The 19585-nt window shown below is 46.0% G+C and overlaps 1 protein-coding gene across 2 annotated transcripts in view; it reads right to left on the minus strand.

The window, feature by feature from the left end:
- LOC139230084 (transcriptional enhancer factor TEF-1-like) overlaps window positions 1-19585 on the minus strand; it is a 218683-nt gene that overhangs the window by 16305 nt on the left and 182793 nt on the right. Inside the window, exons 5-10 of one of the 2 annotated variants that reach the window (XM_070861888.1) lie at window positions 17375-17439; window positions 15227-15289; window positions 12488-12499; window positions 8382-8513; window positions 6927-6991; window positions 5097-5161 (exon numbers count right to left, since the gene is read on the minus strand). In XM_070861888.1, the coding sequence (XP_070717989.1) occupies window positions 5097-5161; window positions 6927-6991; window positions 8382-8513; window positions 12488-12499; window positions 15227-15289; window positions 17375-17439 (402 nt within the window). The remainder of the gene's footprint in view (window positions 1-5096; window positions 5162-6926; window positions 6992-8381; window positions 8514-12487; window positions 12500-15226; window positions 15290-17374; window positions 17440-19585) is intronic. The other variant, XM_070861889.1, reaches the window with a different exon arrangement.

Raw genomic sequence — 19585 nt, forward strand, 5'->3', positions numbered from 1 at the left:
TTGGTCCCTTAGCAGATGAGAAGGGGGATTTAATAATGGGAAATGTGGAAATGGCTGAGACCTTAAACAATTATTTTGCTTTGGTCTTCACAGTGGAAGACACAGAAACCATGCCAAAAATTGCTGGTCACAGGAATGTGGGAAGGGAGGACCTTGAGACAATCACTATCACTAGGGGGGTAGTGCTGGACAGGCTAATGGGACTCAAGGTAGACAAGTCCCCTGGTCCTGATGAAATGCATCCCAGGGTATTAAAAGAGATGGCGGAAGTTATAGCAGATGTAGTAGTTATAATCTACCAAAATTCTCTGGACTCTGGGGAGGTACCAGCGGATTGGAAAGCAGCTAATGTAACGCCTCTGTTTAAAAAAAGGGGCAGATAAAAGGCATTAATTATAGTCCGGTTAGTTTAACATCTGTAGTGGGGAAAATGCTTGAAGCTATCATTAAGGAAGAAATAGCGGGACATCTAGATAGGAATAGTGCAATCAAGCAGACGCAACATGGATTCATGAAGGGGAAATCATGTTTAACTAATTTACTGGAATTCTTTGAGGATATAACGAGCATGGTGGATAGAGGTGTACCGATGGATGTGGTGTATTTAGATTTCCAAAAGGCATTCGATAAGGTGCCACACAAAAGGTTACTGCAGAAGATAAAGGTATGTGGAGTCAGAGGAAATGTATTAGCATGGATCGAGAATTGGCTGGCTAACAGAAAGCAGAGAGTCGGGATAAATGGGTCCTTTTCGGGTTGGAAATCGGTGGTTAGTGGTGTGCCACAGGGATCGGTGCTGGGACCACAACTGTTTACAATATACATAGATGACCTGGAAGAGGGGACAGAGTGTAGTGTAACAAAATTTGCAGATGACACAAAGATTAGTGGGAAAGCGGGTTGTGTAGAGGACACAGAGAGGATGCAAAGAGATTTAGATAGGTTAAGCGAATGGGCTAAGGTTTGGCAGATAGAATACAATGTCGGAAAATGTGAGGTCATCCACCTTGGAAAAAAAAACAGTAAAAGGGAATATTATTTGAATGGGGAGAAATTACAACATGCTGCGGTGCAGAGGGACCTGGGGGTCCTTGTGCACGAATCCCAAAAACTTAGTTTGCAGGTGCAGCAGGTAATCAAGAAGGCGAATGGAATGTTGGCCTTCATTGCGAGAGGGATGGAGTACAAAAGCAGGGAGGTCCTGCTGCAACTGTATAGGGTATTGGGGAGGCCGCACCTGGAGTACTGCGTGCAGTTTTGGTCACCTTACTTAAGGAAGGTTATACTAGCTTTGGAGGGGGTACAGAGACGATTCACTAGGCTGATTCCGGAGATGAGGGGGTTACCTTATGATGATAGATTGAGTAGACTGGGTCTTTACTCGTTGGAGTTCAGAAGGATGAGGGGTGATCTTATAGAAACATTTAAAATAATGAAAGGGATAGACAAGATAGAGGCAGAGAGGTTGTTTCCACTGGTCGGGGAGACTCGAACTAGGGGGCACAGCCTCAAAATATGGTGGAGCCAATTTAAAACCGAGTTGAGAAGGAATTTCTTCTCCCAGAGGGTTGTGAATCTGTGGAATTCTCTGCCCAAGGAAGCAGTTAAGGCTAGCTCATTGAATGTATTCAAATCACAGATAGATAGATTTTTAACCAATAAGGGAATTAAGGGTTATGGGGAGCGGGCAGGTTAGTGGAACTGAGTCCACGGCCAGATCAGCCATGATCTTGTTGAATGGCAGAGCAGGCTCGAGGGGCTAGATGGCCTACTCCTGTTCCTAATTCTTATGTTCTTATGTTCACTGAGCCCTGTGGCACCCCACTAGTCACTACTTGCCATTCTGAAAAGGACCCGTTTATTCTGACTCTCTGCTTCCTGTTTGCCAACCAGTTCTCTATCCACGTCAGTACATTAACCCCAATACCATGTGCTTTAATTTTGCACACCAATCTCTTGTGTGGGACCTTGTCAAAAGCCTTTTGAAAGTCCAAATACACCACATCCACTGGTTCTCCCTTGTCCACTCTACTTGTTACATCCTCAAAAAATTCCAGAAGATTTGTCAAGTATGATTTCCCTTTCATAAATCCATGCTGACTTGGACCGATCCTGTCACTGCTTTCCAAATGCGCTGCTATTTCATCTTTAATAATTGATTCCAACATTTTCCCCACTACTGATGTCAGGCTAACCGATCTATAATTACCCATTTTCTCTCTCCCTCCTTTTTTAAAAAGTGGTGTTACATTAGCTACCTTCCAGTCCATAGGAACTGATCCAGAGTCGATCGACTGTTGGAAAATGATCACCAATGCATCCACTATTTCTAGGGCCACTTCCTTAAGTACTCTGGGATGCAGACTATCAGGTCCTGGGTTTTATCGGCCTTCAATCCCATCAATTTCCCTAACACAATTTCCCGCCTAATAAGGATATCCTTCAGTTTCTCCTTCCCACTCGACTCTCGGTCCCCTAGTACTTCCGGAAGATTATTTTGTTCTGTCTTCACGAAGGAAGACACAAAGTATATGTTCAACTGGTCTGCCATTTCTTTGTTCCCCATTATAAATTCACCTGAATCTGACTGCAAGGGACCTTCGTTTGTCTTCACTAATCTTTTTCTCTTCACATATCTATCGAAGTTTGCAGTCAGTTTTTATGTTCCTGGCAAGCTTCCTCTCATACTCTATTTCCCCCCTCCTAATTAAACCCTTTGTCCTCCTCTGCTGAATTCTAAATTTCTCCCAGTGCTCAGATTTGCTGCTTTTTCTGGCCAATTTATATGCCTCTTCCTTGGATTTAACACTATCCTTAATTTCCCTCGTTAGCCACGGTTGAGCCACCTTCCCCGTTTTATTTTTACTCCAGACCGGGATGTACAATTGTTGAAGTTCATCCACATGATCTTTAAATGTTTGCCATTGCCTATCCACCGTCAACCCTTTAAGTATCATTTGCCAGTCTATTCTAGCAAATTGACGTCTCATACCATCGAAGTTACCTTTCCTTAAGTTCAGGACCCTTGTCTCTGAATTAATTGTGTCACTCTCCATCTTAATAAAGAATTCTACCATATTATGGTCACCCTTCCTCAAGGGGCCTCGCACAACAAGATTGCTCATTAATCCTTTCTCATTACACATCATCCAGTCTAGGATGACCAGCCCTTTAGTTGGTTCCTCGACATATTGGTCTAGAAAACCATCCCGAATACACTCCAGGAAATCCTCCTCCACCGTATTGCTACCAGTTTGGTTAGCCCAATCTATATGTAAATTAAAGTCGCCCATGATAACTGCTGTACCTTTATTGCACGTATCCCTAATTTCTTGTTTGATGCTGTCCCCAACCTCACTACTACTGTTTGGTGGTCTGTACACAACTCCCACTAGCGTTTTCTGCCTTTTGGTGTTCCGCAGCTCCACCCATACAGATTCCACATTATCCAAGCTAATATCCTTCCTTAATATTGCGTTAATTTCCTCTTTAACCAGCAATGCTACCCCACCTCCTTTTCCTTTCTGTCTATCCTTCCTGAATGTTGAATACCCCTGGATGTTGAGTTCCCAGCCTTGGTCACCCTGGAGCCATGTCTCCGTGATGCCAATTTTATCATATTCATTAATTGCTGCCTGTGCAGTTAATTCATCCACCTTATTACGAATAGAAACATAGAAAATAGGTGCAGGAGAGAAAATAAGTGCAGGAGTACCCCTCACATTGAAGCAAGAGCCTCCAGGCTTGTCTTTTTAACACACTTTGCCCTTTTAGAATTTTTGCTGCAATGTGGCCCTTTTTGATTTTTGCCTTGGGTTTCTCTGCCCTCCACTTTTACTTTTCTTCTTTCTATCTTTTGCTTCTGCCCCCATTCTACTTCCCTCTCTCTCCCTGTATAGGTTCCCATCCCCCTGCCATATTAGTTTAACCCCTCCCCAACAGCACTAGCAACACTCCCCCTAGGACATTGGAACTGGTCCTGCCCAAGTGCAGACCGTCCGGTTTATACTGATCCCACCTCCCCCAGAACCGGTTCCAATGTCCCAGGAATTTGAATCCCTCCCTTCTGCACCACTCCTCAAGCTACGTATTCATCTGATGATTGCAGTGTTTAGTTGCATTCGCAACTCCTCAGATAATGAAGCAGTCCATGCCCATATACCTGGACAACATTTAGGCTTGGGCTGATAAGTGGCAAATAACATTCATGTCACTCAAGTGTCAGGCAATGACCATCTCCAACAAGAGAGTGTCTAACCACCTCCCCATGACATTGAATGGCATTACCATCGTCAAATTCCCCACTAACAACATCCTGGGGGTCACCATTGACCAGAAACTTAACTGGACCAGCCACATAAACACAGTGACTGCAAGAGCAGGTCAGAGGCTGGGTATTCTGCAGCGAGTGTCTCACCTCCTGACTCCCCAAAGCCATTCTACCGTCTACAAGGCACAAGTCAGGAATGTAATGGAATATTCTCCACTTGCCTGGATGAGTGCAGCTCCAACAACACACAAGAAGCTCAACACCATCCAGATCAAAGCAGCCCACTTGACTGGCACCCCATCCACCACCTTAAACATTCACTCCCTCCACCACCGGCGCAACGTGGCTGCAGTGTGTACCATCTACAAGATGCACTGCAACAACTCGCCAAGGCTTCTTCGACAGCACGTTCCAAACCCACAACCTCTACCATCTCGAAGGACAAGGGCAGCAGCCACATGGGAACACCACCACCTCCAAGTCACACACCATCCTGACTTGGAAATATATTACCGTTCCTTTATCATCGCTGGGTCAAAATCCTGAAACTCTCTAACAGCACTGTGGGAGTACCTTCACCACACAGACTGCAGCGGTTTAAGGCAGCGGCTCACCACCACCTTCTCAAGGGCAATAAGGGATGAGCAATAAATGCTGGCCTTGCCATCAATGTCTACAACCCATGAATGAATAAAAAAAACACTACACATCAGGATCACCACACAATGTCAATAACACCAGCACCAACCTAACACTATACAACAGGATCATCACACAATGCCAACACCAACTCAACACTGCACAACAGCTCGACAATCCTTCTTACCGGAGATTGGAGCGTGGCTTACACTTGGCTGAAGAGCGAATGGCTGTTGGATGAAAGGTTTCACACTGCAAGATAAAGATATATGTTTATTAAAAAAACAAAAATGACACTAACAGTGTCACTGATCTCAGCACTGCCTCCTGTGAAATCAACAAGAGGTTTGGGAGTAATTCACTCCCATCACAGGTGAACCCTATTCCATGGACAAAAGCTCACCATCAAATAGGAGTTTACAGCTTTCTTTGAAGTAACTTTTAGTTGGGACTTCAATCCCCCTAAAATTCCTCCTATAGTCAGTTAGCAGAAGACACGAGCAACCATGAGGGCATGATTCTCCTGTCGGGATGGGGTTCTGGTCAGTGTATCCCCACTCAGCAAAACTTACATCATTAACGAAGTGGAAAGCAGATCAAATATATATCCGTTGCATGCCGTTCCACTGTGAGCCAATGCTTTGGGCCTCAGCAGTTAGATGTAAAACCTATGCAAGTGTGTTTACTTAAAGCTGCAGATGGTGCAATTCATTACAATAAGGGTAACTTAGGAGAGGTTGAGCCACACGTGTTCCATCCTTGGTCTGGGCTTATTTAGCTGAACTCAGTTGGTACAGAATTTGTGTTGCTCCCTATAGATCTCAGTGCTCCTGGATTAGAATAGGGAACCGTCAGGCCAGGTTCCTGCTCCTGATCATGACTCAGTGACTCCTGTTGAAAAATGCACGGGTGGATGTTGGTAAGAACAAGATTGGACTTGGATGTGATATGCTCTACTTTAGAATAACTTGCCCAAGCTCGCTGCAGTAGGTCACTAGTAAGGTACAAGAGCATGGCTGGCAACAGAGCTGTGCCCATTGAGAGTCAGCACCTTCGGGAGAAGAGGGGACTTGTACCCCTTAGAGTCAGCACCTTCAGGAGAGGAGGAGACCTGTAACCCAATGAGAGTCCCCACATTCAGGAAAGGAGGGGACCAGGAGCCCAATGAAAGTCAGGAACTTCAGGGGAGGAGGGCACCTGTATCCCAGTGAGAGTCAGCACCTTCAGGAGAAGAGGGGAGAAAAGTAATAAGAAAAAAAAAACAGTTCTTTCAAGAGCAATAGAGAACACACTAGCAAAGACTAAACTGGGGTTAAGTTACGAAAGGATATGTTTGCTTTGGAGGCAGTTCAGAGAAGGTTCACTAGGTTGATTCCGGAGATGAGGGGGTTGACCTATGAGGAAAGGTTGAGTAGGTTGGGCCTCTACTCATTGTAATTTAGAAGAATGAGAGGCGATCTTATCGAAACATATAAGATTATGAGAGGGCATGACAAGGTGGATGCAGAGGGGATGTTTCCACTGATGGGGGAAGAGTAGAACTAGAGGGCATGATCTTAGAATAAGGGTCCGCCCATTTAAAACTGAGATGAGGATAAATTTCTTCTCTCAGCGGGTTGTAAATCTGTGGAATTTGCTGTCTCAGAGAGCTGTGGAAGCTGGGACATTGAACAAATTTAAGACAGAAATAGGCAGTTTCTTAAATGATAAAGGGGTTATGGGGAGCAGACGGGGAAGTGGAGCTTAGTCCATGATCAGATCAGCCATGATCTTATTGAATGGCGGAGCAGGCTCGAGGGGCTGTATGGCCTACTCCTGCTCCTATTTCTTATGTTCTTATGTTCAATGCAGAGAGTGAATTTCAAACTGCATTCCAGTGTCGAGGTTTAGGTGTCAAACCTAAACTGACTGAGCTTTGACCTCCGGTTTATAAAGGAATGTGAATATCCAGTTGCTGTGTGCAATGCTGAATACAGCCCTCCCAACAGTCCCTGCTCTCCTCGGGAACTGCACCTACTCTTGTGAGGAGCCTGCTTCCCCCGAAGTTACAGCACCCGGCCAAAACTGAAAGAACTCTGGAGTCTGTGGAAAGAAAACAAACAGATAAAGATATAAATAGGGGGAAATGGTCACTAAGCAAATGTTGCATTTTATCTCACTATCAGCTCTACCCAACTACAGGATCCTTTCTGGTTTGAAAGCAGAATGAAGGAGCATGCCATCAAGTCTGGTAGTAAGTAGAAGCAGAACAAACAGTCTAGATGGATTTCTGCTGCAATCGCTTGTGTTTTAAACATTGTCTGGGCCAGGAACACCCGGCGGGGAGGATCGGACACCTGCCGTATGAACATCTCTAGCTCTCCCTTTCTCTACTCTGACCAGATGATGCTCAACACCCAGGCAGTAAAGATGCACCGTTTGGGGCATTAGATGAGCGTAGTTAGTAAAGTAGGGGCCGCAGTGTTGGGCGGTGGGGAGGGTGCAGGTGATTTTGCTACTGACAGGAACCCTCTATTTTCAGTGAATGTGGAATCTGAGATGGTAAATAAAGAAAGACTTGCATTTCTACAGCGCCTTTCACAACCTCAAGATGTCCCAAAGTGCTTCACAGCCAATTGAGTACTTTTGAAGTGCAGTCACTGTTGTAATGTAGGAAGTGAGACAGCCAATTTACACAAAGCAAGATCCCACAAACAGCGATGAGATAAATAATCCGATAATCGGTTTTGGTGATGTTGGTTGAGGGATAAATATTGGCCAGGACACTGAGGAGAACTCCCCAGTTCTTCAGTACTGCACTGAAGTGTCAGCCTAGGTTATGCGCTCAAGTCTCTGGACTGGAACCCACAATGAGAGTGCTACCCACAGAGCCATGGCTGACTAGTAGTCACCTGCCATCACTGGCCCAGTACATTTAAGTGAGCAGTATCCAGAAATACACCCAGTCTACACTGGACTGAATGGGGGATGGAGGGAGAGAATCAGTTCCAATAATACCTCCAAGCCAGACCTTCCCAATCAGCAATCACAGCTTTCAAATGTCAGATGGGGCACATCACAGGGATATTTCTCAGGGGCTAACACTTATTGTAATTAGTGTAGCTCTTCATTTATCTTCACTGGGACATGCAGGAGGCAGTGAAGGGAAACACATTCCTGATTCATCTCAGCTCCAGCCAGAACTAGAAGGGCTGGCTACAGTCAGCATGCTCCTAATGTGTACTATCAAGGCATAAAGTGGGTGCGAGTTCCTGTAGCAGTCTGTACTGTCCAGTGAGAGATGAACTGTACTGGGACCATTTGCTTTCACATTGTAAGGTGCACTAATTTACCAATAACATCCAATCACAAAAACAACAGCTCCGTTACACACAAACAGGGCAGCAAACGGTATCTCAGTGACAGTCCACAACAGCTGCCAGTGTCCTCACTTTATCTCACCTGGGCCCCCGACACAAATATCATTACCTACCCCTGATGTCACGGGAAAAGGGCGAGACATATTTGGCATGCCCAGTTTGTTTTGAACTGCAGTCGCTGATACGATCTGCGCTGACGACATGGCCGCCATACTGGCGAGGGCTTTGTCCTTTGCTGACTGATCCTAATGGACAAGAGAAGAGGGTGTGAGACATAGAGCAACAAACTATTACAGGCGAATCTTGTCAGCAGGATTCACTAACTGCCCATTAAACCCCACTGCTGCTGGCCCTGTAAGAGTCACGGGCATAATGGAGGCAAGGAGTTCCATAATGTTGAGGTTCTGGGAAAGACAGAGTTAGAACAGGAGATGGTACAGTGGAATTAATTTTGGTTTCAAAGTGAGGATGTAGAGAGGAGGAACAACAGGTGGGATAGGGTAGTTGGAGCTTGGGAGGAAAGTCTAGAGTAGCTCTGACCATAGAAGTATTGATTGAGGAAGGATACAACAGGGAGTACAAAAACAAACAATACAATATTACAAAACATGAGCACAGAGAGTGATAATGTTCTATGAGAGAAAGAGAATGAAAGAGAGAAAGAGCAAAAGGAGAGAGAGAGAGAGAGAGAGAGAGAGAGAGAGAGAGAGAGAGAGAGAGAGAGAGAGAGGGCAGAAAGACAAAAAAAAGTGGCAGAAAGAATTAGCATGTACAGCAAGAGCATGAGCACCCAAAGAGGAACAGCGAGAGTGGCAGTGTAGGAGACAGAGAGACAGACAGATTATGAGAGAAGGGTCTTTGCCAAACAAACTTTTGTTGTATCCTGTTCAGGAGTGAGTGAGCAGCTAAAAGATGCTTTCCAACAGTAATCAATATAGCATGCTGACCAATTTTGGGCCAGCTTTCCTTGTTACGTTAATTGAGAGTGATAGATTTAGCCACAGTGGGGTGAGAACTCTCTGGCAGTGATGTATAGTCATTATTAAATGTATTTCCCATTTACAGTGTATCTCCATTCTAAAGGACAGGTTTATAATTTCACTCGTTCCACTAACATAAGCACAGGTAATGGGAGGAATTGTAGCAGCAGCCCCCGTGATAAAATTCTTACGACCAGCAACAGAAGCTGTCAGATGCTGCCCAGACACATAAATTGCCAGGCTGCAATTACGCTGTTTAACCAGGGATTCTAGCAGGGGAAAGAAAACATCCCGGGAATTTGCAGCATCTATACAAAACACTTGGTGCAGCTACCCATGGGAATCTAAATATTAATTAAACCAGGTAGCAGAGTCCTCAAACATGAGCTCATATGTACGTGTCCAGGTGACCCTGGAGCGGTTCATGCGCTGTCCACTGCTTCTCTTTAAGCTTTTCACGGCTGGTGAGCACAGCTTGACATAGTGGTGTTCGTTGACTATCAAAATAGAATATTCTAAACTCACAGGCGATTTTTAGTTTGTTGTGAACTGATTCTTTTAGAGGTGCCCCCTGGTAAAAGGTGCACTTGTCAGAAATTGATGATTATTTTGTGGCAAATGGCATCTATTAGTTACAACAAAATAGAACATAGGCAGTGGAGTAATAATGAAACAGGCAGTGGAGTATTGATAGTGTAATGAAGGGGACTGGAGTAATATAACAACTATTTACAATCTATATTAACGACTTGGAAGAAGGGACTGAGTGTAATGTAGCCAAGTTTGCTGATGATACAAAGATGGGAGGAAAAGCAATGCGTGAGGAGGACACAAAAAATCTGCAAAAGAACAGACAGACAAAGTGAGTCGGCAAAAATTTGGCAGATGGAGTATAATGTTGGAAAGTGTGAGGTCATGCACTTTGGCAGAAAAAAAAATCAAAGAGCAAGTTATCATTTAAATGGAGAAAGATTGCAAAGTGTCGCAGTACAGTGGGACCTGGGGGTACTTGTGCATGAAATGCAAAAGGATAGTGTGCAAGTGATCAGGAAGGCCAATGGTATCTTGGCCTTTATTGTAAAAGGGATGGAGTATAAAAGCAGGGAAGTCTTGCTACAGTTATACAGGGTATTGGTGAGGCCACACCTGGAAACCTGCATGCAGTTTTGGTTTCCATATTTATGAAAGGATATACTGGCTTTGGAGGCAGTTCAGAGAAGGTTCACTCGGTGATTCCGGGAATGAGGAGGTTGACTTATGAGGAAAGGTTGAGTAGGTTGGGCCTCTACTCATTGGAATTCAGAAGAATGAGAGGTGATCTTAACGAAACGTATAAGATTATGAGGGAGCTTGGATTAGAGAGGATGTTTTCACTGATGGGGGAGACTAGAACTAGAGGGCATGATCTTAGAATAAGGGGCTGTCCATTTAAAACAGAGATGAGGAGAAATTTCTTCGCTCAGAGGGTTGTAAATCGGTGGAAGCCGCTGCCTCAGAGCTGTGGAAGCTGGGACATTGAATAAATTTAAGACAGAAATAGGCAGTTTCTTAAACGATAAGGGAATAAGGGGATAAGGGGTTATGGGGAGCAGGCGGGGAAGTGGAGCTGAGTCCATGATCAGATCAGCCATGATCTTACTGAATGGCGGAGCAGGCTCGAGGGGCTGTCGGGCCTACACCTGTTCCTATTTCTTATGTTCTTATGTAACAAAAGGAATCAAGTTACCACTCGAGTTTGATTTGTTGGTGAAACACTGACAGTCACCATCAGAATCCCTTTAAAACAGTTGATATGGAGCCAGCCGAACACCTGTTCCTTTCCATTGACACCACATTCCCAGTATTTTTAATTAAACAGGAAGGACCGATTAAGTCAACAGGGAACCTACCAGACACCGTTCCTCATGGCAATATCAGCACACACAGAAGTATTTCAAATCACAAAGCACTTAGAAACCACGCTTGAGGATTTGGTAATGATTACTCTGATGGTTTAAAGAGTTCTGATGGTGACCATCAGTTTCCAGCTAAATTAAACAGTGCACCCGAATTAAACAGCCCCCTGCAAATAAAGCCACAGGCAACATTAAGTGATGGCCGAGTTAGACAGGTCACACAGCCAGAAAGCATAGCTTGAAATGGCCACTTTGTTGGGGTTGGGGGCAGCCTTGTACAGGGAGAATCCTGCAAGTAGGGTGACTTTACAAACTTTTCATGGTTCTCTCCTTCTCTCCTGAAGGCGTTAACTATTGTTTATGGTTCCACAGGTGCCACTCATCCTCCAGCACGACAGCCAAGTGGCCATTCTTCTTCAGTCAGCCTAGCCAGCGAGTTTCAAAAGAGCTATTTGACTACAGTGGACACCATAGCTGAGATTGATCTTGTCCTCACACAATATCCATAGGGTGTGAGGACCCCAACTGAGCTCACACTGTATCTACCAGTGAAAACTACATGGACAGCATGTTGCTGGTGTAATGGAGATCATGAGGTTCAGGTGATATTCAAACACTATTTAAGCTCCTGGTTTACAGAATCATGCTCTCTGAGTGTATAACAGCCTTGTAACATCTCCCACCTATTTTCTAAATGCTTAGAATTTTAAAAAGTATCACATTGGGACTGGCACTGATGTGATCAGACTCCACCTCACCCAGTTGATGCAGAGGCCAATTCAGTGACGGAGTTAGGTAGATATGTCATATCTCGAAGCCAGTATTTATACTGGACTGTAGAATGCTGCTTACAATCCGGAGAGAGATGCCATACTCCTTAGAAGGGTTTTATTTTTCTCAATATTAAACTTGTAAACAGCAGCAGGTGGCAGAGTCAGCGATTGGGAACAGTTTCCATATGTCTCTCAGCACCAGCGCTTGCAATGGGTGCCTGCCACTAAATCTAAAATTGGGCAGGACGTGGGATCAAGGCTCGAGTTCGGTGGCTTGTTTTGCTGTTGATGGAAATTCATTGAGAACCTGAAAAACTATAGGTATCCATATCACAAGGCTGAAATAAATGGGGGAATGGATGATTTAAACAAACACAGACTGTTGGAATCTAGTTTACATTTTGAGCAATTTCCAGACAGCTTTCTCAAAAAGCAGATGGTTGATGGCAATCAGACATTGGGCGGCCCTGGGCCATGCGTTAGCAGGAAACATGAGTCTTTACAGCAGCGGAATATCAGCACAAAGCAAGAGAGTCATTTCAGAAAGATAACGCTGTTCCCAAGAGCTCACCATATTGATTGTCTGGAAACAATGAGAGATTGTCATCCATTCCAGTCACCAAATTGGCAGTCCATTCAAAATAAAAGTAAATAAAAAGATTCATTACTATTCAAAAGCATTTACTGATGGAGATATTTCCTCCACATCTCCTAACTCTTTTCATTTCATCTAATTAACAGTTTAACCAAAACACTAGTAACCCGTTCCCAACTAAACACCCTCAGTCACACCAGGCCAGTCCTGTTCACAGGCTGAGAGCAGAGAGTGAAAGGATGGGGAAGCATAAGCTGGTCTAATTACAGGCACATACAAATATTAGGCTGCTTAAGGAAGAAGAATTTAATTTTAAGGGGAACGCTGGATTTTTTTCTTAGTCCCTTCCCTCGGAGATATCCGTACATTGACTGAGTCTCTCAGTCCCCTCTCCCTCAGGGAGATACATGTACACTGACTGATGTCTTAGTCTTTTCTGTAGATTTAGCTATTCAGTGATCTGCTTGAGTGACACCTTTAACTGGGAGTCCCCGCAATGCTTCCTGCGACGCTCCCTGGGGGCGGAGTCCCCGCGACGCTCCCTGGGAGCCAGTGTCTCTGTGGCACTCCCCTCTCTGGGTAACTATAACTGCATCACTTCATTGTCTGACATTTACAAGAGCCATGACCGCCTCAAAGAGGCAGCCACGGATCAGTGTGGACAGGCCGACATTTTGAAAATTTTTGGAGATGTGTACGGGACAACCCCGGCTGTCTTCTCGCCCCGTCAGGCACGCGCATTGGACGGAGAAAACACTTAATAAAAACGGTAAGTGTGCTCCATTTAAGGCAGAGGGCAATTTTGGCTCGAGAGTTTTCCTGCACTGGATGAGGTTGAAGGTTGCATTTCAGAGTGCCGCTTGAGCATTCCACCGCACACCATGTTGAATTAATGCCTGCCCCCCCTTACCCTGCTCTACCTAGAAACTCCAGCAAGCTCTGTGTTCTTTGATCATCTTCTACATTATGACCACACTTCAAAAATAGCTCATTGCCCGTAAAGCGCATTCGGCTGTCCCGAGGTGGTGAAAAACGCTGTATAAATGGGAGTTCTTATTGTTTGTCTATCTTGTAATGGCGTTGCTATACAATAGATGGTGAATTACTTTAAAACTTATTTATTACTATGAAAGGGCAGAAACAAATAATAAATGGTTGAAGGAGAATATATTTTACTTGCTCTGGATTGTTGCTCAGTAGCATAGGCACAGTAACACAAAGGAAATTAAGCATCACATTGGGACATACATATCTTACCTTGCCTGATGATTCTATACAAGTTTTCAAGCAGAATTACAATTCGTGGTGGTGAATTTATTTTCCTGGTTATATCTGAATGTGTCCGCTAATTGGAAGAAGTGTGTGCAAGAAATGGGCAGAACAGAGACTTGGGAGAGAGAATAAGAGTGAAGTGGAGGAGAATGGGAATGTGATAGGGCAGATGGCTGGGCAGAATGGCAACCAGGCAATACAAGGTGCAAAATCCAAGCACGAGCAGCCAGGGAAGTACACAGCCTCACAGTAACTGCCCCCGGTGAGTACACAGCCTCACAGTAACTGCCCCCGGAAGGACACAGCCTCGCTGTAACAGCCCCCTGAAGGACACAGCCTCACAGTAACTGCCCCCGGAAGGACACAGCCTCGCAGTAACTGCCCCCGGAAGGACACAGCCTCGCTGTAACTGCCCCCGGAAGGACACAGCCTCGCTGTAACTGCCCCCGGAAGGACACAGCCTCGCTGTAATTGCCCCCGGAAGGACACAGCCTCGCTGTAACTGCCCCCGGAAGGACACAGCCTCGCTGTAACTGCCCCCGGAAGGACACAGCCTCGCTGTAACTGCCCCCGGAAGGACACAGCCTCGCTGTAACTGCCCCCGGAAGGACACAGCCTCGCTGTAACTGCCCCGGAAGGACACAGCCTCGCTGTAACTGCCCCCGGAAGGACACAGCCTCGCTGTAACTGCCCCCGGAAGGACACAGCCTCGCTGTAACTGCCCGTGAAGGACACAGCCTCACTGTAACTGCCAGTGAAGGACACAGCCTCGCTGTAACTGCCCGTGAAGGACACAGCCTCGCTGTAACTGCCTGTGAAGGACACAGCCTCACAGTAATGCCCCTGTGAAGGACACAGCCTCACTGTAACTGCCCCTGTGAAGGACACAGCCTCACTGTAATGCCCCTGTGAAGGACACAGCCTCGCTGTAACTGCCCCCGGAAGGACACAGCCTCGCTGTAACTGCCCGTGAAGGACACAGCCTCACTGTAACTGCCTGTGAAGGACACAGCCTCGCTGTAACTGCCCGTGAAGGACACAGCCTCGCTGCAACTGCCTGTGAAGGACACAGCCTCACAGTAATGCCCCTGTGAAGGACACAGCCTCACTGTAACTGCCCCTGTGAAGGACACAGCCTCACAGTAATGCCCCTGTGAAGGACACAGCCTCGCTGTAACTGCCCCTGTGAAGGACGCAGCCTCACTGTAACTGCCCGTGAAGGACACAGCCTTGCTGTGCTCATCAGGGGAAAGGGCAGTTACAATGAGGCTGTGTACTCACCAAGAGGAACACAGAATTTTATTTTTTAAACACTCAAGTTCTTTCAAAATCATTAAGCTGTGACTCATTCTTTCAGCTGTTAATGAGTAGGGTTAAAGGTCACACTGTATTACCATGGTAACCAGATAAAGCTATAAACTGTCAGAGCAGGTGAGCCCTTACCTTTAACTTGCTGTGAATCTCACGCGACTTCCTTCGAGCAAGTACCTGAATGTGACTCGATACCTAATGGGGTGAGGAGAAAGAAAAGGAATGGGCTTAAGGGACGAGTTTTACATTGTCTTTTAAAGTGGCCATCAGAGTGAAGTGCCGAGACCAGGTGCTTTTGTGACGTTCCTCCTGTCATTGTCTGAGGTGTTTCTCAAAACACGTGACTTTCTCCTACAGATAAACAGAAATGAGACCCCGGGTCCATAAAGCCCACCATCCAGCCAATGTTTCAAACACTTGCATCATTCGCCCACAGCCAAATCCCACAGTCACAAATCATCATCATCATAGGCAGTCCCTCGAAATCGAAGACTTGCTTCCACTCTAAAAGTGAGTTCTTAGGTGACTGAACAGTCCAATACGGGAATTACAGTCTCTGTCACAGGTGGGACAGACAGTGGTTGAAGGAAAGGGTGGGTGGGACTGGTTTGCCGCACACTCCTTTCGCTGCCTGCGCTTGATTTCTGGATGCTCTCGGCGATGAGACTCGAGGTGCTCAGCGCCCTCCCGGGTGCACTTCCTCCACTTAGGGCGGTCTTTGGCCAGGGACCCCTAGGTGTCGGTGGGGATGTTGCATTTTATTAAGGAGGCTTTGAGGGTGTCCTTGAAATGTTTCCTCTGCCCACCTGGGGCTTGCTTGCCGTGTAGGAGTTCCGAGTAGAGCACTTGCTTTGGGAGTCTTGTGTCAGGCATGTGAACAATGTGCCTGCCCAACAGAGCTGATCAAGTGTGGTCAGTGCTTCGATGCTGGGGATGTTGGCCTGATCGAGGATGCTAACGTTGGTGCGCCTGTCCTCCCAGGGGATTTGCAGGATCTTGTGAAGACATCGTTGGTGGTATTTCTCCAATTATTTGAGGTGTCTAATATATATGGTCCACGTCTCTGAGCCATACAGGAGGGCAAGTATCACTACAGCCCTGTAGACCATGAGCTTGGTGGTAGATTTGAGGGCCTGAATTTTGAACACTCTTCTTCAGGTGGCTGAAAGCTTTGCTGGTGCACTGGAAGCTGTGTTTAACCTCGTTGTCAATGTCTACCCTTGTTGATAAGAGGCTCCCGAGGTAGGAAAGTGGTCTACGTTGTCCAGGGCCGCACCGTGGATCTTGATGACTGGGATACAGTACAGTGTGGCAGGGTCAGGCTGGTGGAGGACCTGTGTCTTACAGATGTTTAGTGTAAGGCCCATGCTTTCATATGCCTCAGTGAAGATGTTGACTATCACTTGGAGTTCAATCTCTGAATGTGCGCAGATGCAAGCGTTGTCCGTGTAATGTAGCTCGACGACAGAGGTTGGGGTGGTCTTGGATCTGGCCTGGAGACCACAAAGGTTGAACAGGTTCCCACTGGTTCTATAGTTTACTTCCACTCCAGCGGGGAGCTTGTTGAGTATGAGGTAGAGCGTTGCAGTAAGGAAGATCGAGAAGAGGGTTGGCGCGATGACGCAGCCCTGCTTGAACTTGCATATACACTGCAGTTAATATAGGAAAAACTCTGGGAATTCCTCTCCAATTTCCCCAAGGTCCTCATCAATATATTCACAAATTGCGCTATCTTTGGGCATGTGCCTATGAGCCGGGCTCCTGTCTGACACCACCGGGAGGCAGTGCACTCACTGGTAACTTCCTAGTATTAGGCAGTCCCCCGTATCGAGGATGACTTGCTCCCACACCAAAAAGGGATGAATTCACAGGTGTTTCAATGAGAGACCTGACAATCTAGGTCCCGAACTACATACTAAAGGGTGGAAGATGCCTGTGCATGGATTCTTTTAACGAGAAGGGGGGTGGGGGGGGTGTGGGGTGGCCGTTGCACACCAGCTACCACACGGGCTTGACAGACCTAGGTCTTGATCCAGTGGCAAGGGTTATAACCAAGACGACTGGAGACCAAGCTCTGCTGCACGGACCTAGTGTGTAGGTAACTTCCTACACACACCAAGGCACCCGAGAAAAGGACACTACACACACTCGCTCACTCTTGCATACTCTCACACACACACACACACACAAATTACATGCACGCTCACACACACTACAGAAGGAGAGGAGTTATTCAAGGAGCAAAAAAATGAATTAAAAATAAAATCTTCATTAACAAACCTGTTTCCGTGTCCGCGTTTTTCCTGTCCGCAGCTTGATGTACCTGGCGATTAACTCATTGCGTCCTGCAGAAGGGAAAAACAAGAATCACTTACTGATGAATTAGGCAGTTTAAGGTAAAGTGTATAAACAACTTCTGTATAAATAGACAGGCACCTGCAATATTCCTTCCCTTTAGGAAATTAAGAGCATAGTGATTTAGTAACTGTGCGTTGGAAATTCACACTTGGCATATAGGATCGACTCCTCCCCTTCGAGTTCACTGCCCCCCCTACTGGAACATGAGGCTGTGGGTGTTGTGTGAAGGTGGCTCTCTGAACAAAAGCAAATGCTAACACCTTCTTACAACTCTTTAAACCCGCACAGTCTGATACACACCCCAGTGTAAGAACATAAGCAATAGGAGCAGGAGTTGGCCATTCGGCCCCTCCAGCCTGCTCCGTCATTCAATAAGATCATGGCTGATCTTCTACCTCAACTCCACTTTCCTGCCCTATCCCCTTGATTCCATTAATATCCAAAAATCTAGCGATCTCAGCCTTGAGTATACTCAACAACTGAGCCTCCACTGCCCTCTGGTGTAGAGAATTCCAAAGATTCACCATGCTCAGAGTGAATACATTTCTCCTCATCTCAGTCCTAAATGGCCGACCCTTTATCCTGAGACTGTGACCCCTGGTTCTAGACTCCTCAGCCCGGGGGAAACACCCTCCCTGCATCTACCCTGTCAAGCCCTGTAAGAATATTGTATGTTTCAATGAGATCACCTCTCATTCTTCTAAACTCTAGAGAATATCGGCCTAGTCTATTCAATCTCTCCTCATAGGACAATCCCCCTATCCCAGGAATCAGTCTGGTGAATCTGCGCTGCACTCCCTCTGTGGCATCTATATCCTTCCTTAGGTAAGGAGACCAAAACTGTTCACAATACTCCAGATTCGGTCTCACCAGGACCCGATATAATCCCAGTAAGGCATCTTTACTCTTATGTTCAAATGCTCTTGTAATAAAGGCCAACATACCATTTGCTTTCTTAATTGCTTGGTGTACGTGCATGTTAATTTTCAGTGATTGAAGCATGTTTACCTGAGAAGGTAGACGGGGCCTCAGTTTAAAAGCAGCAGTGCGGTACTGCTCTGAAATGTCAGCCTGAATTATGTGCTTGCGTTGTGAATGTTTAAAAATGTATAGAGACATTGAAGTTGAGAACGTGGGAATTGTATAGGGACAGTATAAGCTAACAAAGGGGATTCCTAACCTCACAGGGGAATGAGATATCCCATAAGCAACTAGTATCTGATTTGTTGCAAGCCCTCATGCTCCCCAAGCACATTGCCGTTGTTAAATGTACCGCCCACACCACCGGAAAATCCCCGGTTGATATAGGGAACCACTGTGCTGACAAAGAGGCTAAACAGGCCTCTCATGACCAACAGATGGTGGTGCCCAAAATGATGAGTCAGACTAAAAATCCTGCGAAGGATAAGTTAGCCTCGGAAAAACCAATGCCAACCATCCAAGATGTTTTAAAAGCACAGGAGGACGCTCCTCAAAAAGATAAACTGTTGTGGAAATATTATGCTTGTACTTATGACAATGTTTCTAAACTCTGGACCACTCCCGCGGAACAGACTTGCATGTCTGACGAGTTGGCTCTATGGGTTATTGAATGTATGCATTTTGCTACTCATTGTGGAGCAAGGACCACGAGTGATACACTTTTGGCTACTTGGTGGCACCCTAGACTCCAGGCGCTCGCCCAGAACATCAGTAGTCGTTGCCTGGTTTGCCACCAACATAATCCAGGGAAGGGAGTCCCCTGTGATTGGGGTAAAACGCCCCTACCCGAAGGTCCCTTTGAGACATTTCAGTTGGACTACATTGAGTTGCAAAAAGTTCAGTGTTACAAATATGTGTTAGTAATAGTAGATGTGTTTAGCAGATGAATTGAAGCCTACCCTACCCTGGACAATAAGGCTCAAACTGTTGTTAAGGTGTTAATGAGGGAAATTGTTCTTAGATATGGTATCTCAGCTCGACTGATGACCACCTATGTTCTTTCTCTGACTCAGGCTCTGCGACTAGCTCACAACCAGGTTCAAGATGCTCACCTCGACCTCCCAGTTTTACCCAAATTGTCCCTCGTGGCACCAGGGAAGTATGGATTCAGAAGGGATTAGAGTCACAATGGGAGGGGCCTTTTCAGGTGTT

This window comes from Pristiophorus japonicus, chromosome 19 (assembly GCF_044704955.1).
Source record: "Pristiophorus japonicus isolate sPriJap1 chromosome 19, sPriJap1.hap1, whole genome shotgun sequence".
In the NCBI taxonomy this organism is placed as follows: domain Eukaryota; kingdom Metazoa; phylum Chordata; class Chondrichthyes; family Pristiophoridae; genus Pristiophorus; species Pristiophorus japonicus.